We start from the raw sequence: 14,659 nt of genomic DNA on the forward strand, positions 1-14,659 counted from the left end.
ATATAAAACAAGGTACTTGATAGAGTACTATCAGGAAATTGTTCAGTAACTTTTGTTTTAATTTGTTCAGTAACTTTTGTTTTAATGTTTTATATTATTTTCACAACTGTCATCACATTTTTGCATTTATACTACGAAATAAAAGAAAATAAAAAAACTAAAGCCTCTAAGGTATCATTGTCATTTAAAAATTTGATAACGACGCGTGCCATTCTGGTACATCACTATGCGAGACTGACACGCGGCGCGCTCGCAGTACAGTGCGGCATGAGGTGCTTGTCCATGGCAAAATATTTGACATACCGCACACAAAAGAAACAGTTTCTTTTCTATCGTTGTGTCCAATATTTTTCCATACGATTTTTAAACTAAATTGAGTCCTACTTCAAACTGTGATCACAAAAATATATTTGTCTCTTTTCTAGTCATTGATTAACATATAAAAAACCTCGCCGCACCACGGTGAAAACTGCGATTTTGGGCGCCGCACTGTGGTGTAGTCGCTGATGGCCCGATACTGGACATGCCGCAGTGAACGTGTTAATAGGATGAAAGTTTTTGATACTTAATTCAACGACCTTGTTTAAAATTTATAAAAAGCTGGAAACAGAAATGTGTTAGTGTTTTAGAAATTAGATCCATGCATATCGGTGCATTTAGATCAAACGAGCGAATGCTCATTCTACCTCCACTAATAAAATATGTCAAATTATTTTAGTGTTAACGCTCTAGCGTAGAGAATTCCCTAGCTGAGCTCTAGCTCTATATTCGTTTGGTCGCCCGCTACCGTCTAAATGCACCGTAAGAAGAAATAGCTGTTACTTCGACCCTTTAAATTTAAACACACAATTTTATGTATTTTTGTATGTATTATGGGCATAATATGCCAATTTTAAAGTAGAACAATAAGTCCGTTTACGCACAATATCTCTTACATAATATTAATAAAACTGATAGTTTACAATGATTAACTTGCCTTTCAATTTAAACGCGGAATCGGAATCAACATAATATAATGTAACTCTAGAATCGTAATATAATCTAGAGAGAGTATTTTTGACGAACGGATGAGTGTGAAAGTAATATAGTTACGTTTGTGGGATGAAATGGTTTCACTTTTTCTTTGTGATCTTAATGTAGTGCAGCCCCGTTCTTTAGTGGGTATGGGGTTTTTGTGTGGTTGGTTTTCTTTACAGGCAAGTTGGTGATGTCTTCTGTGTATTGCAAATTGCAATCCAATATTACTTAGGTACCCTGTGGATTCAACTATGAATAGGAACGTACTCAATCAAAACATAAGAAGAATTTTTGCAAGTAGGTAAATGATCTGGATTTGACAAATTATTATAATGTTATCTGTAGTAGGTACGTACATATATTAGAATTTAGGAACTCTCGGTTCTCAATAAGCTTTTCGTGTTCTAAAAAGGTGATTTCTGTAAGTAAGGCATAGAGTCCATTGTCTATATTTGACCACAGATTTGACTTCATCGAATGGATTACCAAAGCGGCAAAGCAAGGATAAAATTAAATGTGACCCTGTCTTTATGTTATTGTTACCTATATAGATATCTTGCAAATAATACCTATGTAAAATCTCTTATATATAAAATTCTCGTGTCACAATGTTAGTCTGCATACTCCTCCGAAACGGGTGGACCGATTCTCATGAAATTTTCTGTGCATATCGGGTAAGTCTGAGAATCGGCCAACATCTATTTTTCATATGTACCACGGGCGAAGCCGGGGCGGACCGCTAGTTATCTATAAAACTATCGGGTTTGCTATTTTAAATTTTAATGATTACATTAGTTAACACTTTCCAATTCATTAAAAAAATAAATACCTAATCATAATCAAATTTTGTATCATTTTTAGTTGCTTTTGTCGATTATATTAAAATTAGAAAGAAAGCAACATTTTTAAATTAATCTGTCAAGTTGATATTTTACCCTTATTTTATGGTTAGAAAGTCCTTCGCTAACTGGACGTCACTGGACAGGGCAGGAGAGGTTATTAGCCCTCTGTGGTGTCCACACGTTTTAAGAAATGGAGTATAAACTACAAATTTATATTAATTATTGAGCATTTTAATGCTATAATACCTTAATACTAAAATATCAATAGGTACTACTGATGTTAATGTACTAAAAAATAACTTTGTTATTTAGCAGTAAGTATATTTATTATATTTAGGTATTTTTTATATTTATTATCCCTATATTATATACATTATCCCAATCAGATAGGGACTAGGGATTTTAATAGAAATCTGCTATGTGTCCTTTTTGCAAGTCTTATAATAAATTATACTAAAGTAGATAAATTGCAGAATTTTCAGACAGTAGATTTGTATCGTGATTAGTTATAAGTGGTTATAACCAGGTAGAGATCTAGTTCGTTATTTTTAACGTATAATATATATACAGGGTGTCCCAGCAACGGTATACTAAGCCCCAAGGAGGTTATAGTTTTGCATACGCTGAGAACGTAAAAAATACTTATAAAATTCCAGACGAATTTTTTTGACAAATAGATGAATTCTTTAAACTCTATGTGTACACCCCTAATAAGCAACCCGCCCAACTTTGCCACTAGCACGTGACCTATCTTTTAAGATTATGTTTTCATAGACAAAATGCTCACATTAACGAAGCGGTATATAGCAGCTGCGCAAAGCTAGAGAAGAAAACATGGATTTTCAGGAAAAAATTAGCAAAAAATTTTTGACGTTATTTTGTTGTTTAAGTATTTTTAACGTGATTAGTGTATGCAAAACTACAAGTTCCTTCGCGCTTAGTATACCAATAGTGGGACACCCTGTATAAAAGGATCCTAGAGGTAAGTAAAGGTGTTTATTTTGAGAATATGTATTACATTAAAATAATTTAGAAAAGGCTGTTACGCTATTCTGATCAAAAATTTATGTAAAGGGTAAAAGCTCAATTTGTAACAATGTACATAATTATTTTTTTAATGTTGTAGGTACCTATTTAAACAGTAAAAAAAATAGTCTCACGAAACTCTCAAATCATGGTAACCTCATGCATTCCGGACCAGCCTGTTAGGTCCCGGTTTACAGCCTAGTGTTAGATGTGAAACTTTATTGTTTTTGCGCCGCGCCCACTGACTTTCCTCCGCCATTTTATTATTGTAGGTAATTATAGGTGTTTCTATATTGAGAATGTCATTGAGTAGAACAATGTTTATACGTACAGGTGGTACAGGTACGAATTTTTCAAATTCAAACGTTATTTTATTCATTCAATTAACTGGCTGAACCGTGCGGTTTCACCTGCTGGCTTGTAGGATGACAATTCATCAATTTCGCGTTTGAGTTTAAAAAAACAAGCAACTCAATCTTGAATCTAAGGTTGGATCTTTAATCTGACTGGTTCTTTAACGGAAATACATAATATGTATTGAAATTTACAAGCTCCAATAAATTATCACATGCTAGTTTATAAATATACCTTATACATATTTTGAAATCTCATAATATAACATACAATACGTCAAACTCAAACTTAAATTTAATATCCTATCCTATCCTATTGATAGGTATTACCTATAAATGCGAAAGTTTGTGAGGATGGATGTAGGTATGTGTATGTATGTTTGTAAATCTTTCACGCAAATACTACTGAACCGGTTACAATGAAATTTAGCACACATATAAAGCGTTGCTTGGATTAAAAAATAATTTGGAAAATCCAAAAGTGCACGCCTCATAATTTTTTTTTAATAAATATTTATTAATTATTATTTTTGTTTATTTAATAACAATTAAACCACATCGAATCAGACCCTGAAAAATGAAAGGGTTCTATTCCTGAGCATACTCAAGCGTAAGAGAAAAAAAAAGACTCGATTAGTAAAGTATTTCGGTCGCTATCGTGTTAACAAGAATAAAACCGGCCAAGTGCGAGTCGGGCTCGCGCACAAAGGGTTCCGTAGCAGCAAATATAATAAATTACAGTTAAATCAACCTATCTCAAAAACTATAAGAGATACTTTGATCAAACCAAAAATCGTTGAAAGAGTTAATTAGCATGCATCACCTCTATTTTTTTTAGAATTTTATACCCCGTAGTTATAAAAATAGAGGGGGGGGGACATACTTTTTACGACTTTGAGAGCTGATATCTCAAAAACCGTTCACTTTAAGAAAAATGTTTTTTAGAAAACTTTATATCATTTTAAAAGACCTTTCCATTGATACCCCACACGGGTATGTACATCGAAAAAAAAAATTTCATCCCTCAGTTACATGTATGGGGGGCCCCACCCCCAATTCTTTTTTTTACTATTTAGTGTCATATTTTTGTAGCGGTTCATACAACACATATTCCCATCAAATTTCATCACTGTAGTACTTATAGTTTCCGAGTAAATCGGCTGTGACAGACGGACAGACGGACAGACGGACAGACGGACATGACGAAACTATAAGGGTTCCGTTTTTGCCATTTTGGCTACGGAACCCTAAAAAGGATCCGCACATACAGACACACGGACGTCCAAGACAGAACTTTTTTAAACTGTTTTTTAACTAGTTTAAATAACAAAAATGACATCAAAAATATCATGAACGTTAAAAATAGTGTTTTTTTCTTAATATGTGTGTGTATGTATTATCTTACAAGTGCAATGTATGATACATAAAGACATTTTAAGTTTGAAAAATCAGATGTTTTGCGCGAAGTGACAGTAGTACCCACCTCAACGCTTCGCTTATGAGGCGTGCAATAGGATAGGTTTTATCCCGGAAATCAAACGGGAATGGGACCTATGTATTCTTTCTTTGAAAACGCGGGCGAAGCCGCGGGCGGAAAGCTAGTATTAATTATAAACTTTAACTACGCAGTAATAATAATCAACGTTTCTAACTCCGACACTGTTTCTAAACGTTTAATTGTGCGCGACAGTAGAGTACAAATTACAATACGTTTCAACAGCACAATCGTATTTCCCACAGTTTATCATTATTGCAAAAAGTGGTGTAATGTATCCGGTGAGCGGTTGAGAAGAGAAATGTGTATTGTTTGTAATGTTTCATTTATATACTTAGAAAGGCTTACTGATTTAAAACTTTATTGGTTTTAAATACTCTCAGCGGTTTCCAATTGTTATGCCGTGGTCGGTATGATACATTCTAACGAAAATTTGTGAAGATGGATGTATGTTTGTTTCTCTTTCACGGAAAAAGTACTGAACTGATTTGGATGAAACTTACAGGAATATAGGTATAGTACATACCATCAAAATAATACACGAGCTATTGGAATAGGTACTTGATTTTGCCCGCGGGTAAAATAGGCTTAGCTATGTATTGATAGAAATATAATGTTGTGTAAGAGATTTGAAATTGTAAGTGATTGTAACTATAAAATGATATTTTGTGAATGGTTCTACGCAACTATTAATTTACACACAACACTTATAAATAAAATTAAAAGTAAAGAAAGTCTATCAAATAAATTGAAACCCATTATCTGCAAGGTGCTTTTCACAAATCTAGAACAATTACCCCTTCCATACATCCGTGATAGTTATAAAACTGAGAAACGTATTATCACAAAATACAAGACAATAAATCCTGGAATGATAGAGCCGATTTAAAGCACGATCTGCCCTAGGTAAGATACCATCAAACTGTAATTTTCTAGTTGCCTGTAAATGGTATTTTGCGGTTTAACTAGTTTATAGTTAACTGGCAAGCGAATAAAATAGCATATTGAACTGCTGTTTATTCCGCGTTAAAGATAAAAGATACACATTTAGCAATAAATGATAGTTTATTTATAGAAAGGTTATCTGAAAATACCGTTTAGGCAAACTTTTTAATGGTAGTAGTTTAAGATTGTTTAAATTTCCGGACTACAAGCGAACGAAAGCAAAGCTCGAATTCGGCATACCGCATAGATAATATAGGATGTTCCTTGAGGTCACTGTTGATTGAAATAAATAAAATAACAGCAGTTAACTATTTATTTATAAGTATGTATATAGAGATAGGTACTTGGATGATTTATTACTTAAAAGTTAATCGAAAAACATTAGTGAACTTTTTGCTATTTTTATTTCATAGGCGCATTAAGGTAAAAGCATCAGTAGATGACCACTTAAGGAGACAGAATATTCTTTTTAAATGTTTGACTTTAATTATCATATGAATTCAGTAAGTTTATTTTTTTGGAAACCCTGTGAAATGTGTTTTAACATATGAACAAGCATTTCACCACGTACAATGGTCGAATAAACTTAAAAAAAATTAAAAATGTTCTTATATTAGAAATTTAGTAGTTGACCATCTAAAAACTAGAAGATGACCATATTTTGCATCAGTAGATGACCACTCAGATGCTACAATTTTAATTGGGTTATTTGTTAAATAAGAAGCAATAAGATGAAAAGATAACGTTTTATTTGAAATATAATAATAATTAGGCCTTTTTAAGCCTATAATTTAAATAAAAACAAGATTCTAAAAGATCCGAAAGATGGTTATAAAACAAAAGGACACTGTCAAACACAAAGCGTAAACGTCAAACTTTTTGCCAAATTTATCATATCAAGGAATGTATCTCTGGAACATCATATACATTTCTCGTAGAACTGGTCTTCTTGGGAGCCTCTATGTGAGCAACTACTGCATCCCAGGGATAGTCGAGCACATCTTTATGCCATTTTTTGCCATTTTTTGCACCCAGTCGCATATTTTATGCTCCTCTTCTGGTGTAAGGATGGATGTCGGACCCATTTTTCGTTCCATCGGTGACTTCCCTTTTACTTTATTTGTAAGCGTTATTCTTGGTGCACCGAACTTTTTTGCAGCCGTTCGTATTGGTGTTTTATGAAGACGAACATCGTTCACTGCTACAAGCATTGCAGTTTCAGTATAATTTAGGAATGCGCCCCTTTTCCCAGGCATCTACAAGATAAAAATTGGTTTTAGTAATAGATCATAGCCATAAATTCGTACCATAAACAAAACTAACTAACTAACTAAAGAAAATCAATCTATTGTTAAAGTAAATAAAATAGTTTATTTTAATTAATTATTATATGCAGTATATTTAAAAGATACAGAACATAATCAAAAGTTGACCACCATGGTCAATTACTAGAAAATCATAGTCAAACGGTAATTCGGTAATGGACCACCATGGTCAATTACTAGAAAATCGCAGTCAAACGGAATCAGTATTGGACCACCCCCACATCTCAATTTTGTCAACAAATCTTTAAATTTTAATTACCCTGTCATTTAAATAAACCATAAACGAATAAAAAACGAAAAACACTTACCGTCAACAAGGTGACAAAGTTCCTAGTATTCAGCTTCAAACTTTTTAAATCTCTACGAATATTATTACAAAAACGAATTTATTGATTTAATGGTCCGTCACTCAACAAACAACTGACCACCATTTACTATATTTGACAGATATGGATGCGCAATTTACGCGCCTATTTGACCAGATAGCAGCACTAACTACTTATTAACGAATGAGTTTTTAAAATTGCCGCGAATTCTTATTATAACGGTTTATGTGCATTAGCGGTCAACTACAGGTACATGGTCAACTACTGGTGACTTTACCCCTAAATGTAAATCTACTAACGCCTTTATTAAAGTAATGTGTGTTATTATATATAATAGTCTTGATGTATATAATATGGGAAAGGTAAAGTAAAAATGCGAATACATATATATATATTTATATTTTTATTTATTATTACACAACTTATTTCAAAACTCTTACATTAAATGTAACACAACACACGTCGGCGCTGTTGTCCTCGTTCCAAAGTTTTACTTGTATTGGAAATTTGCCCTGAAAATAAAATTCATAAGCTTGTTAGTTTAAAATTTTAAATGTAAACTGTATGTCGTGGAAAAGGAGAAAACTTTTTCATTGTTTGTAATTTATATATAAAGTAGGTGTAGATAAAAAATTTAATAAATATGTAAGTAATTCTAATATTACAGAAATATATTACGACTAATAATTAATAAATAACGTGTTCCATGAGTTCATCACCAAAGTCTCTTCTAAAATTGGTTTAACCATATAGAGTTGAAAATGAAATAAAAAACACACACATTAATCTTCAATAATTATAGATATTTTTGTAAGTATCAAATTATTGTAGTGTTTGTGTCTCAATAGAATAAACTTTTATATCTTTCTAGCTTCCTAATTATATTATCGACTATCAACTTACCCGGCTCCTTTTATTCAAAGATATTGTTGTATTGAAGCTTTGCCGCGTGTCTCTCTGTAGGGGGCAAGTGATGACGTCACACCCACTGGTGGGGGGGAGTATTGCAGTGCTGAACGTGGCGTCTTTCGCACTGTCTCCATTTATTGCCAGTTTCAGGTTACTTGATGAAAATTCTACAAAGAGGGAAGAGGTAAAAGATTAACATTTTAAGTACTCCAGAGGTTTATGTTGAAGGGTTTGTAAGAATTGCAGATATAATTACACTAAAATTTATAAACCATTAAAATATAGAATTTTACCGTGAATGTATTCAACGCTACATGACTCTACATTTTACACACATTTAAAATAAACAATCAATTTTTTTGTTAATTCATATACATATGTACATAAATAGTTATTGCCTTGTCTTAGCACGTTGAGATCAAACCATCGCCCTTTATTACAGACATAAACCTATGCAATATGCATAGGTACCTAAACTGCGCTGACGGCCGTCATCTCTTTCTTTTAATATTAATTATAACAATCCTGAAAATATTTATACTTACGAGGAGTGAAATCCACAGTGACTTGGTAAAGCTTGTTTCGCCGGATGAGGCAGAAGGCAGGTCCTTCAGGACAAGGGTCTACATGTACGTTATGGATGCTACACGTTGGCGTCTCAACTGTATTGAAAAATAAGTATTTTAATGTAGGTAGGTATTGCTAAGAAAATATGAATGATCTAAACGTAGATATTAGATAATTATATAGATTATACTTGTGTTATTATTTACATATATATTTTAACAATTTACGTGTTAAAAAAATCTATGATTGCGAGACTATGCCGAAAAGCTGGTTGGAATAAGCTAATTTTAATTTTTAGGAAATTAAGTTTCTAATTGAAAAATAATCATTGGCACTAATATCCGAAGCCTGTAAGATAAAACATACAGTGTCTAATGTTTTTATAGCCCTGGTGTAACTAAATAAAATACTGGAGATAGCAAATTAGAAAGGAAACACTAATCTATTTTCAAAAAGAAATAGGGCTGCATTTAAAGATTTTCGAAAATTCATTTGCACCTGAAATCGAACTGGCTCCTTTCATTTCTTGCAAGTTGCAATCCACCAGAAGTTATCATATATTAATAATTGTCAAGTGTTCATTGCTTAAGCAATTACAACAAACATTTAGGCCTCATATTATCATCCAAACACTATCTTTATAGCTCCTATTTGATAGTTCAAACACCCCAGAATAAGGTTATCGAAGCTCCAAAGTTTAATTCCTAAAATAATTAAATTATCGAAATGTTTAAATAACCAGGGCATTATCTTGTGTTTCTATGTTGAAATGAATTGCAATAATTTAAAAGCAGCATAAGGATTCCTTGTAAAAACATTAAAAAGAGCAATTTTAGCTACAGGTGTAGGTATATCGAGAACATCTAACAATTATGTATTAACATTTTTTTAAATATCTAACATTTAACAGACGGAAACTTAATACATTGAACATTCATTATAACGTGATTCGTAATTTTCGATGCTGCAACAGAGGGAGCAATCGTGCAAGATGGATAGGATCTGAGGGAGAACGAGGATCTGCTGATTATTTCTGTACCATTAGGTAACATTTGATATTTAACCTAGTTAGTTATGATCTCTTTTCAAACATGTTTAGAACTAATCACCAAGGAAGTTATAAGTTACTACACATTGACCCATTTTTTTTTTGGTGTCTCTCAATGTCAGCCAGAAGGGCTTCTAAATTTTAACGCGGACGCGTGGGTGAACTGAAGGTTCACCCCAGTAGCGACATGCGCAAGGGCGTCCCCCCGCCACGGGGATCTCGAACCTCGGCTTGGGCTGTCGCTTGAGTGGAGGAGGCCGGAAGGGCCCTAGTCGGACAGGAGACACATTGACCCAGCCATTACACAGTTATATCGAATGGAATAAGAACAAATAATAAAAAAAAAAATACTTACCCCCTTTACATATCTTCTTTCTCACTAATTCTGAACTTACAACAGAAACAAACAAATAAAATAAAAATAGACGCGCGTCCATGGTTGATGCGGATCGACTGCAAATAGCCGTATCTTTGTGTTTATTTGTATATTAATAGACCAAAACATTTATATCACACGTGATACGAATTAATATTACAATGAACCAGGATTTACAGAGTAATTTATATAAAAGTAGAATGTTATAATTAATTTAATAAAATATTAGTTAGTAGCTGGAAGTACCCCGCGGCCATACTCTGCACTGTGGCAAATTATGCTTGAATGAATGTGAAAAAACATGCTCATAATCATGAAATTATTTTATGGTCATCGATCCATCATCGATTTATAGGTAAGTGTACAAAGTTTGAATTAAATCTGTCCATTTTAAGTGGGTTGAAATCGAGTCTAAAGTTACATACAAAAATACTGATGATTCTTTTATATGCGTGTTTAAATATGTGAAAACAATATTTGACGGGTCCAAATTAAAGCTTATTTGATGTAGAATTTCTTGAGCTTTTTTAGAGCTTTTACAAATCATTTTAAAAACTTTCCATCCATACAAATATTATAAATACGAAAGTAACTCTGTCTGTCTGTCTGTTACTCAATCACGCCTAAACTACTGAACCAATTTGCATGAAATTTGGTATGGAGATATTTTGATACCCGAGAAAGGACATAGGCTACCTTTTATTGCGAAATATGTACCACGGGCGAAGCCGGGGTGGACCACTAGTATAACATAAATTTGCCCTTATCCTGGCTATAATTTCTTTTTTTTTATAAGGATTCTCGTTGTAACCAATTAAGCATATCTCGTGTTTATAAGAAACGTTTAATTCACACGAATATTATATTAGCCTGTAATCTGGTTTGTATTTAGCTGAGAGTTTACTTTCGCCCACTTCAGACGACAGACTTTTCTACAAGACCTCAAACATTATGAAGCAACATTATCTTTTATAAAATATAATAATATTAACTCGTCGTGTACAATGTTTTATACAAATCTTTCTATGACATAATATGTACTTATATCGAAAATTAACTGGATAATAGTAAAAACCACACGTTCCTATCCTATTTTATTCATAAACAAATAAAACAAATCATGAATTTCAAGAAGTAAAATAAAAGTGACAAAAGGTTAGCTAGGATACTATAAAATAAAAGAAACAAATCATTATAAAATGTATTTATTTTCTAAGTTCAACATTGGTTCTGAAGCAGCAATTCTTGGTTTTGTCTTCCTCATCCCAAACCTTGAATTTGAAGGGGAATTTACCCTGGAAACAAATAATAATAATAGTTTAGCATTGCATATAACATTTGTTGAAAAGTGTGACTCTACAGTAGAGGTATCCAAAATAGAAAAAGACTTTTCTAATCTTTGTCGTGAAAATGAATTAGAATGTAGATAAGAATTTAAAAATATAAATTATGAAATTTGGAAATTAAGGTGCAAATGTGCTTTGGCTCTCTTCAAGCAATCAGAGAGCATGGTTTCTCTAAATTTTATACAACGCCATCTATCCAAACTAAGTGAAGCTCAACAAGGGTACGTTTGTTTCAAAAAAGCGGTTTTTTTTTAGTCACTAAGCACAATTATCAACATCTATTTCAAAGTTTATTCTTTGCTCACATATATGGTAATTTCTAGATTATCAGGTAGTCGTGAAACCTTGACTGATACTTACAGAAGGTAATTTCTTGCCCAGCCGCAAGCTGTAATCCAAAGTCTGTTTCTTGCCGGCTTCCATAGGACAGCCTGTGTACTGACAGGCGTCAGCTTCATACAGTTCGGGGAACGGCACATCCTGGCCCTCGCCTTCCTTCGCCAAGAAGAGACCGGTCTTCAATTTTGTTGCTGAGAATCCTGGAAACAGAATGAATATATTAGTTAAATGGTTTCCTTAAATAAAGTTTTCGTGGTATTTCCTTGTCTTTGATTTTACTCATAATTATTTCATTTGGTGAACATTCTCGCTGTATATAATGTTAATAATCGCAATATAACTAACAAACCGCGTTAACAATACGTTTAAAGTCTTTAAGTTTACATGATACCTACATAATTAATACCTACCTAGTCTTTACATAACATATACAAAAGGAGTGGCCTTTTGGAGATATTTTATAGTTATTATCACTAGTCATATTGACCGCCTCCTCGGTACAGTGGTTGACGCGTGTCACCACTCACCACCAAGGGGTCCTGGGTTCGATTCCCGGTGGAGACGAAGAAAAAAAATGTCTCGGTCTGGTAGGATACAGAAGGCTGATCACCTACTTGTCCCTAAAGAAAATCGATCAGTGAAACAGATGTGCAATGCATCTGCCCTAAGGGGTAAGCCCCACTAGGGGAAATGGGAGTTCACTAGTCATATTACCGGGTGTCATGTCAAAGCTGATGGTAGACACAGTCCCCAGCTTCAGCTTGCACGAGCTGGGCTTCTTGCATGGGGTTATACGGACCTCGTTAATGACGCACACATCCTCTGGAGCTGAAAGTAATAATAATGAAGAATTTGATATTAAATGTTATAACAGCTTTAGAAACCAGAATATTGTACAGAATAGAATAATCAGTGTTGCAACTATGGCACTTGCAACATTTACTGAGTTTGGCTCCACTTACTGTTTCTTTCATTAATTTTTATTTTTTATTTTACTGTATTGAGTAATAAGATTGTTACCTATCGTGATTTTAATTGTTTACTTGTTTTATTTGTTTGAAATTGTTTGTTTTCTGTGTTTACATTATTAATTTAAATTGTATTGTGTTCATTGTATCTTGTGGAGTCAAATAAATGTTTCTTTAGCTTTCTTTCTAATCGAAACACGGCTAAGCGTCGCCCCGGAAAGGCAAAAAGACGCGGGTTCGAATCCAGCCTCGTGATTGATTGTTTTTATTCTCTAAAAATTTCACAGAATCTACATTTACATACATTGATAAACATATAGGTTTTCTATGTAACATACATAGATAAATAAAAATACAACCCTCTTTCTTTTGTAGTCGGGTAAAAAGAAAGTGTTGCTGTAAGAGAGGTCGCAAATATTTTCTGTAGCTGAGATTGAAACGAAGTATTAATAAAATGCTTAAACAGTTTATGAGTTTTATTTTAAATTATTTACCACCATCAATTGAACAACAAGCATTAAAGTGATAAAATAAACCAAAAAACGTGTTCTTATTCAATTATTTTTGTCAGTACATACAACGAAAAGCTTGCGAATATTTTGTCCCAGAGCAAGAAAGGATGGTCTGAATACAACCAAAAATTGGATCAAAGTTACTTCTAACTTTCAATTTTAGTGTTTTACTTAAATTACTTTTAAATTTTTCCCAGGGCTACCAAAATTGCAGTTAAAAAAATAATTAAAATAATCGATGTAGACTGCATTTTGGAAAATTTTAATTGATTTTGACGTTTTTTATATCAAAGAGTCATTTTCATAATTATAACAAATGAACCGGATTTTAAGCATTATCATTCGAGAGTCGAGACTATACGATGACCCATTTGACCCTCGCTGTCAGTACTTTGGGTGCATGAATTCTTATAATTTGTAGAAACAATAGATGATAAGATATTATAAGACAATGATCTCGGTTCAAAGAGTATGATTGAACTTAAAACGCACCATTAGTAAATTGGTTACGATTTTACGTCCATATTCCGTAGTAACTAATACTATGAAAGTGAATTAAAAATACTTCAAATTTTATAAAAATAATAATATATACTTAGATCTAGCCAATATCTATCAGGAACAAGGAGCAGTACTAGATACTACTCTTTCATGAAAAAACCTCGAAGAATATGTAGTGGAAACTTGCTCGAAAACGATATTAAAAGAACAAAACAAAATACAGGAATAACGCAGTCTTAAACTTAAAGTTTTATTAAATAAGTATAATTTACTTACATATACGGTCTATCTAAGAGGTCCGCCCCGGCTTCGCCCGTGGTACATATTTCGCAATAAAAGGTAGCCTATGTCCTTTCTCGGGTATCAAAATATCTCCATACCAAATTTCATGCAAATTGGTTCAGTAGTTTAGGCGTGATTGAGTAACAGACAGACAGACAGAGTTACTTTCGCATTTATAATATTAGTATGGATTAATATTAACTGAAAATATAATAGTTACTCACATTCAGTGCATTTCTTAAACTCAGCTATTTCAGCGGCCGCAAGGCTCAAGAGCGCCAGAAGTACCACGTACTTGACCATTTTGAAGAACAGTCGTACACGCACTATGCACTGATGGCCAATGATCAAATTTATCACTTGACATGCGACCTTTGATTTATCTATAATGAGCTGCCCAGAAATTGTTTTTAATTGAGAACTTTACGCGCTATGCGTGCAACCCGGCTTTGTTTAAACGAAGTTTTAATAGCAGCTTAATG

The 14,659-nt window shown here is 33.1% G+C and overlaps 2 protein-coding genes across 2 annotated transcripts; both read right to left on the minus strand.

The window, feature by feature from the left end:
• Nucleotides 1-7,718: 7,718 nt before the first annotated feature.
• Nucleotides 7,719-10,331, minus strand: LOC149486899 (MD-2-related lipid-recognition protein-like). The gene is made up of 4 exons (XM_089697076.1): nt 10,209-10,331; nt 8,784-8,900; nt 8,233-8,405; nt 7,719-7,841 (listed from the first exon to the last, which is right to left on the minus strand). The coding sequence occupies exons 1-4, from the start codon at nt 10,288-10,290 to the stop codon at nt 7,752-7,754; spliced, it is 462 nt and encodes a 153-aa protein (XP_089553202.1). The 5' UTR covers nt 10,291-10,331; the 3' UTR covers nt 7,719-7,751.
• Nucleotides 10,332-11,418: 1,087 nt separating this feature from the next.
• Nucleotides 11,419-14,561, minus strand: LOC149486900 (MD-2-related lipid-recognition protein-like). Its single transcript, XM_089697075.1, has 4 exons — nt 14,402-14,561; nt 12,629-12,742; nt 11,936-12,114; nt 11,419-11,524 (listed from the first exon to the last, which is right to left on the minus strand). The coding sequence occupies exons 1-4, from the start codon at nt 14,478-14,480 to the stop codon at nt 11,435-11,437; spliced, it is 462 nt and encodes a 153-aa protein (XP_089553201.1). The 5' UTR covers nt 14,481-14,561; the 3' UTR covers nt 11,419-11,434.
• Between the last annotated feature and the right edge of the window lie 98 nt (nt 14,562-14,659).

Source organism: Colias philodice, chromosome 7, assembly GCF_061535455.1.
Source record: "Colias philodice isolate Cphi_HAF_F1 chromosome 7, ilColPhil1 Martin Lab GWU primary, whole genome shotgun sequence".
In the NCBI taxonomy this organism is placed as follows: Eukaryota; Metazoa; Arthropoda; class Insecta; order Lepidoptera; family Pieridae; genus Colias; species Colias philodice.